This window comes from Hyperolius riggenbachi, chromosome 10, assembly GCF_040937935.1.
Source record: "Hyperolius riggenbachi isolate aHypRig1 chromosome 10, aHypRig1.pri, whole genome shotgun sequence".
NCBI classification, from domain to species: Eukaryota; Metazoa; Chordata; class Amphibia; order Anura; family Hyperoliidae; genus Hyperolius; species Hyperolius riggenbachi.
The window spans coordinates 273,325,609-273,341,777 of record NC_090655.1 but is presented as its reverse complement, the minus strand read 5'-3'; the positions used below and the strand labels follow the sequence as shown (position 1 = coordinate 273,341,777).

General features: G+C 46.4%; 1 protein-coding gene across 1 annotated transcript in view; it reads left to right on the top strand.

Moving 5' to 3' along the window:
* Positions 1–5,451, top strand: part of LOC137537208 (uncharacterized) — a 154,499-nt gene extending 149,048 nt beyond the window's left edge. The window contains 1 exon segment of the mRNA XM_068259313.1: positions 4,439–5,451. Coding sequence (XP_068115414.1) covers positions 4,439–5,451 — 1,013 coding nt within the window.
* The last annotated feature ends 10,718 nt before the right edge of the window (positions 5,452–16,169 follow it).

Below are 16,169 nucleotides of genomic sequence, written 5' to 3'. Positions count from 1 at the left end.
CGATAGGCTGATAGTAAGGAGGGAGAGGGATAAAAATAAATAAATAAGTAAATTTGTTAAGAATAAATAATACAAATATTTGTAAAAAATAAATAAATAAACAACTGGGGGGCGGTCAGACCCCAGCAACAGAAAGCTCTGTTGGTGGAGAGAAAAGGGGGGTGGGTGAATCACTTATTTGCTGAGTTGTGCGGCTCTGCAGCGAGGCCTTAAATGGGCTGGTCTTTGGGGGGGGGGGGGGGGTTAACACTGCGGTTCTCAAGTGGTTAATTACCTGTTTTCTGCTGAGTTAAAGAGAAACCAAGGTGGGTTTGTGAAATCATTTTAGGGCACAGAGGCAAGTGCTGTATACAATGCCCAGCCTCTGTGTCCTTCCAGCATCCCCCCCCCCCCCCCACGGGCTCTGCTGTCCCCCATTAAAAAAAAGTGACAGGCTAGCGACGTGCAGATTGTCGCTACCCTGTCATTTCCCTCAACCTGTCACTCACCGCCGCTTCCCGCCTCCTGCATTACACGGCTCCCCGCCCATGTCCCTTCCCTCCCGGCCTCCGTAAGCTTCCTCCAATCAGCTTAAAGAGGCGGGGAGGGAAGGGACATGGGCGGGGAGCTGTGTAATGCAGGAGGTGAGTGACAGGCTGAGGTGGATAACAGACTCGCAACAATCTGCATGTCGCTAGCCTGTCGCTTTTTTTAATGGGAGACAGCAGAGCCCGAGGAGAGCCTGGAGACTGTGTGTAAGGACACAGAGGCTGGGCATTGTATACAGAACGTGCCTCTGTGCCCTAAAATGATTTCACAAACCCACCTTGGTTTCTCTTTAACTCAGCAGAAAACAGGTAATTATGGTGGCCATACATCAGGCAACTTGGTGGCCGGTTGACCATCCAATTCAATTATTATAATCAAATCGGATGAAAATCTGTGCTGCCAAGTGCATGCCCGACCGACATACAACCAATTTTGGCCCAAATTGGTCGCACTAGTCTATGTCACATGCTGCAAAATGAAAGGCCGACTTGCTCGATCAGATGTGTGTTGGTTACGGCATGCGGTACCCTCGACGATCGGAAAATATGATGAAACCCCAGGCGTTGTCCCCCCAATTTTAAATGTCCCCCTGGTTCCCAGTGCAAGTGATTCATTAACTGTCCGTGGCCTCCACTGGCTCTGGACGCACTCCGTTCTACAAGCGCGCCCCACATGGTTGCCTAGTATGGGCCCGCGTGTGACGTAAGACGTCACATGTCACACACATGGCCACGTTACTAAGCAACCACGTGGCACGTGTGTATGGAGAGCGCCCGGTGCCAGCGGAGACCATGGACAGGTAATGTATCACTTGCACTGGCAATGGGGGACAATTAACATTGGTGGGACAGCGCAGAGGAGTCGAGGCAGTCGAATGCGGTGTCACAAGGTCGATTCCTGTTCAATTTCAGCGTGATATTGATCGGGAATCAGCCTGTGGTGTTTGTGCAGCTGACAGATCTCTCTAAAGTCCAAAATATGAAGAGGTCAGCACTCAAATGACTCGGGTGTAGTGGTATGCAAGGATTCAGCCGAGTATCACCGGGACTTCATATGCCATCCACAGCAATCCAGCATAGCTCTTTTAAAATCCGCTTTATTTGTATAAACAAGAAAGGAGAACAGGTTACATAAAAAAGCTGCTATAGTGGCTGCAACCTTCTGTTTCGGACCTCTCGAGTCCTTGTTCACACCACGCAGTCTAACAAACAATATAGCACACCCTCTTATATCCTGAATGCCCAGCATGTATCAACCAATCACAAACATGGTATGCAAAGGAGAGGAACTGATGGGGAACTGCCTAAAGACCGTCAGCCTAGCCACACTTCCAAATTTCATTGGGAGGCTGAAATATGAAATCCCATTGCAACCAATCAGGATCACGCCCCATAATAAATCTGGTACAGCACAATACACTATAAAAATAAAAAGTTATATACAGCCAGGAGACGTCAGGAACTCCCCAGGAAGCGTGCCTACAAAAACCCCTCCTCCAGCGGCTGAAACGCCGCTGTTCTTTACAAAAAAAAGATTGCTACCCTGCAGGGCTGTGGAGTCGGTACAAAAATGATCCTACTCCTCAGTTTATGAAACCACCGACTCCGGGTACCCAAAATGGCTCTGACTCCTTGATTCCGACTCTTTAGTCTAATACTTACCAGAACTCTGGATTTGGTACAAAAATCATCCAACTCCCGACTCCGACTCCTCAGCTTGTGAAACCACCGACTCCAGGTACCCAAAATTACTTCGACTCCCAACTCCGATTCCACAGCCCTGCCACCGTGGCAGCTAGCCAACATTCGCCCACAGGGGCCGGAAATATGTTGCGGCCAATCGCACCGCAGAAATGGGTTGCCAGGGAAACGCGTATTTTTAAAGGATACCAGAACCCAAACACAGGTCAGAACCGGGGGAGCAGGCATGTATGGTGAGCTGTCCTGATGTTCACCCCTTCCCCCCGTTCTCCTTTCTGCCTCCGGTAGCTACAATTGCCCCGCGGCCCCGTCTTCTGGATGTCCGGGTAAGGAGCATTGCACCTTTCTGGCCGGGCTGCAACCTCTACCAGCTTGCGTACATCAGTATGGGAACACCCGGGTCCGGACCACTCTGGGATTGTGTGCGAGCGCAGAGCGATCCCGGCCAGGGGTTTTGTACTGATGGGGGTGACAACGCATTCTGCAGGACCAACCTCGTGCTTCCTCAGGCCAATATTCCATGCCTATAACATTAACATACGCAATGCTACAAACTCAATCTGGCCCATGTTGTAAAAAGTGTTTCCCCATAGGATACAATGTAACATATACAACATTATATTTATAGGCATTATATGACATACTTTAAATTATAGTTGATAAAAAATTAACATATGTAATATACAACATACATAAACTGTATTACATCCTCCTGAAGGTAAGCCAGCTCCTCTGTCTTCATTTTATCAGCTCCAGGCGCCTCTTTCCCCCTTTGCATTGTCACCTCCTCACCAGGAGGGCTCGGGCTCCAGCTTGGGCCACCAGGCCTGTCCCACCAACTATAGCTTTATCAGGAGTGTGACCAAGACCTAGAGGAAGCCCTGGGGAGCCGAGTGCAGACTGATTCCTCCACATGCCTATATGGCTGGTGCCCTTAATAGCAGCCTTATTTTGTGAGTTTCCCTTCACACTCTACAAATCACCAGCTCAGCATTAATACTACACAATCTGGGCTCCCTTTGTCTCTGTATATTTTATAAGGTGATGAACATCTTATCTCTCAGATGAGGATACAGCGGTAATAAGAATGTGTAAGTGATGCCACATTGCTCTACACACATAACACAGATCTTTTGCTATAAGTACATATAGGTCTGTTGTCACCAGGGCTGTGGAGTCAGTACAAAAATCTTCCGACTCCAACTCCGACTCCTCAGTTTATGAAATCACGACTCTGACTCCAACTCCGACTCCGGGTACTCACAATGGCTCCGACTCCTTAGTCTAATACTTAAGAGGGATGTGGATTTTGTACAAAAATCAGCCGACTCCGACTCCTCAGTTTATGATATCAACGACTCCAACTCCGACTCCGGGTGCCCAAAATTGCCTCGACTCCGACTCCACAGCCCTGGTTGTCACAGGAGTAGCACATTGCTTACATTGTCTCATCAAGCTCTGGCTGTATGGCCAATGCTTTAGCTGTAGGGAGGAACAATTAAATGCGAATATCTCTGACTTGTATGCAAATATAATGCAAATTGTATGCACCTAATCACATTGGTCAGGAAATGTTTCATTGGCTGAATTCCAAGCTACATAAAATTAGCGTGTAAGATGAAGTTATAGTCATGTGATTGTCCGCCTGTAATGAGCACAACCTTCTGCAGTTCGCTGTCAGGCTGATAACGTGATGTCAGTGAGGGCTGGTTCACACTCGGGTGCATTTGGTTAGCGGTTCAGTGATTTGTTGCTCGCTGGTGATCAGTAATGCGCTGTGACAAAAGTATCCCTATGGGATCATCCTCACTGCAGCTCTTGCAATGTGCATAAATCACAAACATGCCGCATGCAGCATTGTGCCGGCGATCGGGATGTGCTTCTCGTTCTCTTGAATAGGAATCATGAATTGCAATTATCGAAGCATTGCTGAAATTTTATGATGCAAAATAGCGATAGCTGGGTGATTGTGATTTGCATTTTCCAATCTGATTGTTAATTAGCCCTGACATGCCAATAATTGTGACATGGTGCAAATGTTATGCTAATTTGTATTCAAAGTTATGCAGCTGCTTCATTTGGTCCATCTCTAATCTGCATAAACTTTGCACCAACTTGGAAGTATCAGCAGCTCACTGACCATCCCTACTGATAATTGTTCCTTCCCTAGAATTCTCTAACAGGAAGTGATGATGTTTCTCTATTTGCAGGGCGGAGTCCCGGCATCAGGAACCTCTCAGAGTCTCGTCTCTCTGTATCCACCGACTGTACAATGGATGATGATGTCACTGGACAAGATTCTCCTGCAGATATCCTGGCTATCCCAAATATTCCCCCAGACTCCCCTCACCTGTCCAACCCTGAGGGGCCTCATACCCAGCACAGCTCTCCCCCTGCTGGAAGGTCTCATTCCTGTTCCACGTGTGGGAAATGTTTTGTTCAGAAATCATATCTTGTCCGTCATGAGAGATCTCACACTGGTGAGAAGCCTTATTCATGTGCTGAGTGTGGGAAATGTTTTGGGCATAAAGTAAGTCTTGTCAGACATGAAAGATGTCACACTAGTGAGAAGCCCTATTCGTGTGCTGAGTGTGGGAAATGTTTTGCACAGAAATCACATCTTGTCAGACATGAGAGATCTCACACTGGTGAGAAGCCCTATTCATGTGCTGAGTGTGGGAAATGTTTTACCCAGAAATCAACTCTTGTTAGTCACGAGAGATCTCACACTGGTGAGAAGCCCTATTCATGTGTTGAGTGTGGGAAATGTTTTGGGCATAAAGCAGATCTCATCAGACATGAGCGATCTCACACTGGTGAGAAGCCCTATTCATGTACTGAGTGTGGGAAATGTTTTACCCAAAAATCAACTCTTGTTAATCACGAGCGATCTCACAGAGGTGAAAAGCCCTATTCATGTGCTGAGTGTGGGAAATGTTTTACACAGAAATCAACTCTTATTAGTCATGAGCGATCTCACACTGGAGAGAAGCCCTTTTCATGTGCTGAGTGTGGGAAATGTTTTGTTTACAAATCATATCTTGTCAAACATAAGATATCTCACAGTGGAGAAAAATCCTATTCATGTATTGAGTGTTTGAAATGTTTTATGTAGAAATTAGAACTTATCAAGCATGGCAGATGTCACACTGGTAAAAAGCCCTATTCATGTACTGAGTGTGGGAAATGTTTTGCACAGAAAGCAAACCATTTTTTCATATAAGAGATCTCATTAAAGCGGTTTAACACCCAGCATTACAACTTTGCTTTAAAAGATTGCTTACAGCTTAGAAACTATTATGCCAGATTTTTTTTAAGCAGAAATTTACTGAATGGGTTAAACATGACATTTTAGTGTTGCATTTAACTAGGAATCCGCATCCGTGCTGAGGTTTAGTCACAAATGTATCTTTGTTTGGAATGCAAATAGACCTCTGAAAAGTCTGTCTGGGAAGCCCTCTTTGTTCTCTCAGAGAGGTGTTTGTTTATTACATTGTAAATAGATACATTTGTATCTAAACCTCAGCACGGAGAAGGATTTCTAGCTAAATGCAGCAATAAAATGTCATGTTTAATCCATTCAGTGAATTTCTGCTAAAAAAAATCTGGCATAATAGTTTCTAAGCTGTAAGCCAGTGGTCCTCAAACTAAGGCCCGCGGGCCGAATGTGGCCCCCTAAGGCTTTCTTACCGGCCCCCCACACAGAAAATGTATTGCTTATAAATGCAGTCAGCTACATCTTTAAATATTGGTGGTCCACATATGGAATAGCAGTGCAGCACCCCCCATCCACATGGAATCCAGAAAGCAGAAATTTTGCTGGTTTCCAATCAAATTCCACATCAGGTGACACTGCTGTCCAATTGGCTTGCAGATTGTCACCTGGGTATGCTTCACTGTCTGGTCCGCAAAGACTTCTACATCATTTTATGTTTACTCCGGCCCACCAGCGGTCTGAAGTATGTTGACCCGGCCCTCAACCCAAAATGTTTGGGGACCCCTGCTGTAAGCAATCTTTTAAAGCAAAGTTGAAATGCTGGGTGTTACACCACTTTAAGGCTAGAAGCTCTATTCATGTGCTGTATGTGGAAAATGTTTTTGACAATAAACGAGCCTTGTCAGACATGAGAGATCTAACACTGGTGAGACGCCATATTCATTTGCTGAGTGTGGGAAATGTGTACAACAATCGCATCTTGTCACACATGAGAGATTTCACACTGGTAAAAAGAGCTATTCATGTACTGAGTGTTGGAAATGTTATGGGCATAAATTAGACCTTATCATACATGAGAAATCTCACACTGTTGAGAAGCCCTATTCATGTTTTGAATGTGGGAAATATTTTGGGCACAAACCAAATCTTAGCATGCATGATAGCTCTCACACTGGTGAGAATGCCAATTAATTTGTAGAGTGTGGGAAATGTTTTGGGTATAAATAACATCTTTTCAGGTATGAGAGATCTCGCGATACAAGTCTCATTCACATACTGAGTGTAGGAAATGTTTTGTACTGAAAGCAAACCTTGTCAAACATGAAAAATCTCACACTAGCGAGTAGCTGTATTCATGTGCCGAGTGTGGGAAATATTCTGGACATCAGACACTTGTGCTCAGTGTTGGAAGTATCTTGGCCATAAGTGTTCTGATATACTTTTGTCTATTTTTCTTTTTTTTTTTTTCTTTCTTTTTTCTTTAAAGAGAATCTGTATTGTTAAAATCGCACAAAAGTAAACATACCAGTGCGTTAGGGGACATCTCCTATTACCCTCTGTCACAATTTAGACGCTCCCCGCCGCATTAAAAGTGGTTAAAAACAGTTTTAAAAAGTTTGTTTATAAACAAACAAAATGGCCACCAAAACAGGAAGTAGGTTGATGTACAGTATATCCACACATAGAAAATACATCCATACACAAGCAGGCTGTATACACCCTTCCTTTTTGAATCTCAAGAGATCATTTGTGTGTTTCTTTCCCCCTGCAGTTCTTATGCACTGAAGTTTCAGGCTGCTCATTTCTTCCAGCAAAAAGCTTTGCCTTTGTCTGTAATTCCTCAGTATGTGAAAGCCCAGCCAGCTCAGAGGATGATTTATCCAGCTTGTAAAAGATAATAGAGCAGAGAGAAGCTGCACTAATCTAAATAATACACAGGCAGTGTGCATAGAGGGGCCAGGAGGGGGAGTTCATAGCAGAACCACAACACTGAAGAACTTGGCAGCCTTCCAGACACAGGCCGACAAGTCTGACAGGGGAAAGATACATTGATTTATTACAGAGACTGTGATAGTAGACAGAGCTGCAGTAAGCCAGAACAGATTAGAATAGCTTTAGGAACTTGTAGGATGATAAAAAACAGGATGCAATTTTTGTTACGGAGTCTCTTTAACCCTCCTGGCGGTTTGCAAAAAAATCGCCAGGGGGCAGCAAATCTTTTTTTTTTTAATTTTTTTTTTTTTTTCATGTAGCGAGACAAAGTCTCGCTACATGATAGCCGCTGCTCAGCGGCATCCCCCCAGCCCCTCCGATCGCCGCCGGCGATAGGAGATCCGGAGATCCCGTTCAAAGAACGGGATCTCCTGGAGGGCTTCCCCCGTCGCCATGGCGACGGGCGGGATGACGTCACCGACGTCATCGACGTCGTGACGTCAGAGGGGACTCCGATCTGCCCCATAGCGCTGCCTGGCACTGATTGGCCAGGCAGCGCACGGGGTCTGGGGGGGGGGGCGGCCGCGGCGAGAGGAATTGCGGCGGATCGGCGGGTAGCGGCGGCGATCGGGCACTGCACGCAGCTAGCAAAGTGCTAGCTGCGTGCAGCAAAAAAAAAATTATGCAAATCGGCCCAGCGGGGCCTGAGCGGTGCCTTCCGGCGGCATAGCCCGAACTCAGTTCGGGCTTACCGCCAGGAAGGTTAAGCAAAAGGAAGCATATTTACACATAATCCTAAGGACTTTTTCATGCCACATGGCATATTGGTTTGAAAAACGTCAAAGTCCCTAAACTGAGGTGATTTGGTGAGATAAACATGGATACATATAGTACTAAGCATTAATAGAACTTGCATCTATTCACTTTCTATATTTTCCATTGAAAGGGCTAATAAACCAAGAGCTCTATCTATGCAAATGAGGTAGGATCTGCAGTCACATGCAGCCATGGCTCTCCTGAAGAGTAAATCAAAATCAGAACACTTTTATCTGGCTTTTCAAATACTCCTGATAACAAGAGAGTGCTGAAAAGATAATTATTTGTTTTTGTTGGGATCGGGATTAGCCAGAGTTTATGCCACACTGAAATGGCTGCTCTGTACAATTTAGAGTCTGAATTCAACTCCCTTAAAGAGACTCTGTAACGTCAAAAAGATCCCCTGGGGGGTACTCACCTCGGGTGGGGGAAGCCTCCGGATCCTAATGAGGCTTCCCACGCCGTCCTGCGTCCCACGGGGGTCTCGCTGCAGCCCTCCGAACAGCCGACGACAGAGCCGACTGTCAGTTAAATATTTACCTTTGCTGGCTCCAGCGGGGGCGCTGTGGCTGCTTTCCGCTCCGAACTACACGGAAATACCCGATCTCAGTCGGGTCCACTCTACTGCGCAGGCGCCGGAAACTTGCGCCTGCGCAGTAGAGCAGACCCGACGGCGATCGGGTATTTCCGTGTAGTTCGGAGCCGACAGCCGTCAGAGCGCCTGCGTAGGAGCCGGGAAGGTAAATAATGATGTCATCTTGTACGGAGGGCTGCAGCGAGACCCCCGTGGGACAGAGGACGGCGTGGGAAGCCTCATTAGGATCCGGAGGCTTCCCCCACCCGAGGTGAGTACCCCCCAGGGGATCTTTTGATGTTACAGATCCTCTTTAACATTAAAAGAAGAATGCAAGATTTCAGGAAATGTGTATGTATACCATTGTTATTTACCTGCTGGGAGCTGCAAATGGGAATATTAGAAGCTCTCATTCATTCATCCAGACTGAACTGAGGACAGGCAATTTCCCTTTTGATGTCTCTCTGTGTCTTTGTTTTACAGTCATAAGAAAAAGTATATGTTATTTTTGTGTGTGTTATGTGCTGATCTTCTTAAATACGGTTGAAACTGAGAAAAATAAAGTCAAAATAATAAATGTAAACCCCTTTTCCTAAATAAAGATATCCTTATTTGTGTCCCAATAGAAAGCATTTGTACTCCAGCTCTTATGGATCCTGTTGCCGTGTAGCAGGAAGCTAGCTCAGCCAGAGGCATTGTGGGTATTTGTATTATTCTGTCAGCCTGGTGGGAAAGTATGGGGAGAATTAGCAGTGGAGGAGAGAGAATCCCTGCTGGTCACCAGAGATCTGGGCAGAAAGATGCACCCCTCAGTCATTACATTTCGTGCTGATTATCCCCCCAGCCAGGCCTCCTACAATCCCCCCTCCCCCATTTGTAGGGAGGGGAACACTGTGCTACTTCTATGTCATATTGCAGACCTGCAGCACTGCTTGTTCCCGTGATATCTCATACAAACCAATCTAGGAGTCAATTTGGCATGGCAGTAGCTCGGGGGTCGGAGCAATAGATGGTGAGTGGCTGCTGCCATTTTCTGCATGACCTATGAGCAAACACAGCATGCTGCGTTGTCATCCACCACGACCCACTTCCGTGCCACGTTGATGCACGTGATTTGCCCCGTGCTAGCCACACTCTGATTGGGTGAGAGCTCCTGGCCAGGATTGGCTGATTAAGCCTGCAGACGTACCCAGAAGGGTACTGTCTGCTCCCTCCATGTCTCTTGCTCCCCCCCCCCCTGTATAATTATCAGTGTAGCAGGAGCATATCTAACCTAATCCATGGCTCCCGTGGGGTTCGCAGACCCCTGCTCCTCCAGTTTTGGCTTCTGCTGATTGCAAGAAGTTCTGAGAGGCCAGAGTACTTACTGGAGAACCGGGTTATGTTATTTTCTACTGCCTCTTCATTCCCATCAAGATCAGATAAATGTGGCCTTACTTCTGCTGGGCTTCTGGTGGAAGGAGGACAGGAGGGTTCCAAGTGTGAGCTGTGATCAGCCTGCACAATGGCGCTGTGTAATCTTCTGCCGGCGCCATCTTGGCTCACAGTGTTGTGTAGCGCGGTCTTCCCGGGGAAGATGGCTGTGAGCTTCTGCATCCTCGGAAGACCCTTCGTAAGATTACTGGACGGGTTCTGCTTGGCCACCATTTCTTCCATCATGGGTCATGTGTGATGTGACTTCACTTAAATATTCCCTTCAGGTATAAAAGGTACATTGATGGTTCCATCTTCATTTGGGAGTGAGCTATTACCTTCTCTGGTAACAAACATAAACACCAATACTTTTGGTTTACAGTCCAGCGCAGAGTACAATGCATTTTCAATCGGCTATTTGTCATTCAGACATTTCAGGATGTGGCAAACCCCAAAAAACGAGTGCATCGCGCACAGAATGAAGCTCTTTGCCACAAACCTGATAAGCCAACAGAGGCCATTAAAAATCACGTTTTCAATCTAAATGTCATCACCCATTTCAGCCCATAGTGATAAGACTTACCAGCTCTAACCTTTCCTCTTGATGGGAGCTTTTCCTAAATAATAATTTTTAAAACTTAACACCCCCTTTAAACCAAACTTAACATTACGACGTTAGCAATAGGCTTGCACATAGCAAATAAACCCGCACCACTGTCAGTACAGTGCCAGAGTACTGAGGGGCCTCCGCATGCCAGGCCAATAGATGCCTAGCGCACCATCTATGTCCACAAACCCCGGAATCCCCTCCCATACACACAATCTGTTCCCGTGTGCCCCTTCCTGTGTGATGTACGTTATTATCGCCACCTGCACATTATATATAGGCCACACTAGGCCTGAAAGATAAATCAAATTTAAACCGAAATTGCGATCACCAAGATCACAAATTTGGAACCGTTATTACGATCAAGTCATCGATTAAGTATCATCTGCAAAAATAGCAACATTGCTCACTATAGCATCCAACTAGGTCATTAATAAATAAATTGAAGAGCACTGGACCAAGTACAGACCCCTGTGGGACCCACTGCTAACAGTCTCAAAATGGGAGACTGTTAGCAGTGGGGTCCCACAGGGGTCTGTACTGGGTCCAGTGCTCTTCAATACAAAATTGTGCAAAATCATCAACTCTCAGGAAGATAGGGACATATTGCAACAGGATCTGGATAGGATGGCTATATGGGAACATAAATGGCAGATGAAATTCAAGTCATGCATTTTGTTTGTACCAATGGTCTAGCACCATACAAAATAAATGGGATACAGTTGGGTACATCAAACTTGGAGAAGGACTTAGGAGTACTCATCGACAACAAGTTAAATAATCGTACTCAATGCCAAGCCGCTGCAGCTAAAGCTAACAAAATTTTGGGATGCATTAAAAGGGAAATAAAAACTCGAGATGCTAGCATAATATTGCCCCTGTTTAACTCTCTAGTAAGGCCACATCTGGAATATGGAATTCAGTTCTGGGCACCACATTACAGGAAAGATATTGCAGTTTTAGAGCAGGTGCAGAGACGAGCTACAAAATTGTGGGATGGAAGGTCTCGCTTACCAAGAAAGATTAAATAAACTGGGTTTATTTAGTCTAGAGAAAAGACGCCTTAGAGGGGATCTAATTAACATGTATAAATACATCAGAGGGCAATGTAATAGCTTGGCGGATGAGCTTTTTGTCCGTAGGCCTTCTCAAAGGACTAGAGGACATGATCTGCACATGGAGGAAAAACATTTTAGCCATTTATTTAGGAAAGAGTTCTTTACAGTAAGAGTGATTAAGATGTGGAATGTATAAAGGGGGCTTAGATGCTTTCCTTGCGTTGAAAGACATCCATGGCTATAATTATTAGGTAATGCCTAATGATGTTGATCCAGGGATTTTATCTGATTGCCATCTGGAGTCGGGAAGGAATTTTTCCCTTTTGGGGCTAATTGCACCATGCCTTGTAAGGGGTTTTTTTTTCCGCCTTCCTCTGGATCAACAGGGATATGTGAGGGTGCAGGCTGGTGTTGTACCTTCCTCTGGATATGTGAGGGAGCAGGCTGGTGTTGTACTTTCCTCTGGATGAACAGGGATATGTGAGGGAGCAGGCTGGTGTTGTACCTTCCTCTGGATATGTGAGGGAGCAGGCTGGTGTTGTACTTTCCTCTGGATGAACAGGGATATGTGAGGGAGCAGGCTGGTGTTGTACTTTGTTCTCTGGTTGAACTCGATGGACGTATGTCTTTTTTCAACCAAAATAACTGTAACTATGTTATTTCCACATGGGGGAAGTTTAAAGAAGCTGCTTCAAACTTCCCCAAAGTCCTGGCGCTTGCGGCCTGCAGCATTGGACATACCTTCCGCACGAGTCCAGCGCTGTCCATCCTCTATTGCTGTCTGCCGGCTCTTGTGCTTGGCAAAGCTCTGGGTTCCTGTATGTCACATGACGTACAGGAAGTATTCCGTGCATTAGTGCCTGCAGGAGGCGAAGTGGATAAACGGGCATCGCTGGACTCGTGCTGGAAGCTATGTCCAGAACTGATGCAGCTTGGGGGACAGAGGAGGCACAGAGAGACACAGAGTGGGCAGAGAGAGAGAGACACAGAGCGGGCTCAGAGAAACACAAGAGACACAGAGGGAGCACAGAGAGAGACAGAGGGGGCACAGAGAGAGACAGAGGGGGCACAGAGAGAGACAAAGCGGGCACAGAGACACAAAGGAGGCAAGAGAGAGACCCAGAGGAAACAAAGAGGCAAAAGGGGCACAAAGAGAGTGGGGGAACGAAGCTTGATTTGAAGGAAATCGTGAATTGAATCAAAATTGCTATTTCGGGCAGAAATCGCTCAATTTAATATTTTTCCTAAAATCGTTCAGGCCTAGGCCGCACCACACAATTCTTCAGAGCGAGAGGAGGCCAACATAAGAGAAATATTATGAAAGGCTTCCCATTCCATAGCCTGCCCATCATTACAAAGCATCGCACTCCTGATAGAGGAATGTGCATGTACTTATCTTACATAATGTCAGTAACCAGCCCCATATAAACAATATGCTACTCTGTATATAATTGTACTTACCCCGATGTACAGTATGCTGTGTTCTGCATTACTGTACATCTTCCTAATGTAAACCACTGAAAGCACTTCCACTTTAAGTGAAAAAAGAATTACCCAGTTAATTACCTGGGGCTTCATCCAGCCTCCTGAAGGCTTCCTGGTCCCTCGCCGTCATTGTGCGCTGCTCTATTCACCCTTGTGTTCACCTCCAATCACTTCATGCGCTCCCTCCTCCAACATGCTCCCGTAGTCAGGCGGTAAGCAAACACTGCTACTGCGCATGCACAGAACACTTCTGGCTTTGGGCCCGAAATAGAGGAGGCACAGCCAGCTCTGTGCATGCGCAGGATGCTCCCGCCGGACACGTGTGGCCAGGGCTGCGCAGAGGCCATCAACTGGCTAAGTCGCCAACAACAAAACCGAGTCACTGTGGGGGGATCGGAGGATCAGTTTGTCACGGTGCAGGCAGGGGGCTGCAGGGGGCCGGTCAAAGCCACAGGTAAGTTTAACTTTTTTTTTAATGACTATATGTGTCCTTTAAATTCAAGTAGTACAATAAATTTTTTTCTGATTGATTGTGAAATCTGACCAATGTATCACACGTTCAATTTTTCTTCAATTCTGAAAGAAGAGAAAATCTGAAATTGCTTGCATCTCTATACTTCAAGAAATACACCATTCAAGTGTTGTAAATATTGTTCAGAAAAATCCACCACTCTGGATCGACTTTTATTGAAAATAAAAGGGAAATTTGATCAGATTGTTTAAATAGAAGAGAACCCGCGGCAGAGGTATTCAATCTTAAGAGGACCCTGAGGCATGTCACGTGCACAATGACATGCCTTGTTGTCTCTCTATTGCTGCTGCTAGTCCCCCCGGGCTCTGCTGTCCCCCCCCCCTTCCCCCCCAAAAAAAATATTGTCCAGCTAACAACAATCTGCTAGTTGCTGGCCTGATGTTTACCTCTTAGCCTGGCAATAACTGTTTCAAGCACCGCCGGCCGGAACCCAGGTGGGTTGCAGCTTGACTTCTGATTGGAGGAGCTAGGGAGGCGGAGAGCAGCGAGGGGAGCTGCGCTATGGAGGCGATGCTTGAAAACATTATTGACAGGCTCAGAGGTAAACATCAGGCTAGCGACAAACAGATCTCACCAAAGTGGTCAACGACCTTGCGTTAGCTAAAGCTGAAGGTAAAGACTCCATTCTCCTCCTCCTTGCCCTTTCAGCAGCTTTTGATACAGTAGATCATCCCCTACTCCTCCAGTCCCTCCAATCCATGAGCATTCACGATCTCGCCCTGACCTGGCTTTCATCCTACCTCTCCAACCGCTCCTTCACGACCTCCTTCAATGAGTCCTCGTCCACCCCCAACCAGCTCTCAGTGGGAGTCCCCCAAGGCTCGGTCCTTGGCCCCCTACTGTTCTCCCTATACACATCCTCCATTGGATTGACAAGGTTATCGCCTCCATGGGTTTTAACTATCATCTGTATGCAGATGACACTAGGCATGAGCCTAGGAATTGGGGTTTCCGCATTGTTCCGCGGAATCCGGAAATTTCAAACCAGAATGCGGAATTCCGGCAAAATCGGAATCGGAATGAATTGACCAATCAGGAGATGCGGAATGAGTTGACCAATCATGATCATAAATGTGTTGAATGGAAGCTGTTTAGCAAGGAAATCTGATTGGCTGTTTGTGGCTCTGCCCAAGTGTGCAGGGGGGACATGAGACCCCCAAAATATATATTCCTAGGTAGTGAGGAATCTGTATACCAACTTTCGTTCAAATCGGTCAAGCCGTTTCCGAGTCATCGCAGCATATACATATACACCCCCAAACAGTGCGCATATAAAAAAAACAGCATTTCCATAAAAAAAGGCTGAAATTTAAGAAAGTACACTATTCAATCACATTTCCGTAACTTTATTGACAATAGACAACATAGACACAATCATTCTAAAATTACGGAAGTCCGGATAAAAATTGCGGAAAATACATGCGGAATACCGCGGAATTACACGGAATACCGCCGGAATGTGACGGTATGCGGAATTGTCCCGGAAACGGAAATGGGCTCTTCCGACCATGCCTGGATGACACCCAAATCTACCTCCATACCCCTGACATATCCACCACTACCATGGACAAGGTCTCCTCCTGCCTATCTGCCATCTCCTCCTAGATGTCCGCTAGGTTCCTGAAACTAAATCTAGACAAAACGGAATTTATGATCTTCCCACCCCAGTCATCCCTGGACCTTCCAGATGTGCATGTCACTGTTAACCACACTACCATTCGCCCTACCTCTCAAGCCCGCTGTCTGGGTGTCACCCTGGACTCCGCACTCTCCTTCACTCCCCACATCCAAAACCTCACAAAGTCCTGCAACTTCCACCTTCGTAACATCTGTAAGATTCGCCCTTTCCTGACCTCTGCCACCACCAAACTCCTCATCCATGCCCTCATAATTTCCTGCCTCGACTACTGCAATGCCCTTCTGTCTGGTCTCCCTATGACCCGAATAGCCCCACCGCAGTCCATAATGAATGTGGCAGCCAGAATTATCCACTCCTCCCATCGCTCCACCAGGGCAGCTCCCCTCCGTGAATCCCTCCACTGGCTTCCTATCCAGTCCAGAATCAGATTCAAGATATTGGGCTTGATTCACAAAGCAGTGCAAACTGTTTAGCACGGGTGTGCTAAACAGTTAGCACGTGAAGTGCCGTTCGCTGACCTTTGCGCGCGTAAAGTGCCATTGCGGCAATTTGTGCGCGCAAAAGTCTGCGATCGCGCGAATCACGCCACTTTGCGCGCGCAAAAGTCCACGAACGGCACTTCACGTGCTAACTGTTTAACACACCCGTCCTAAACAGTTTGCATCGCT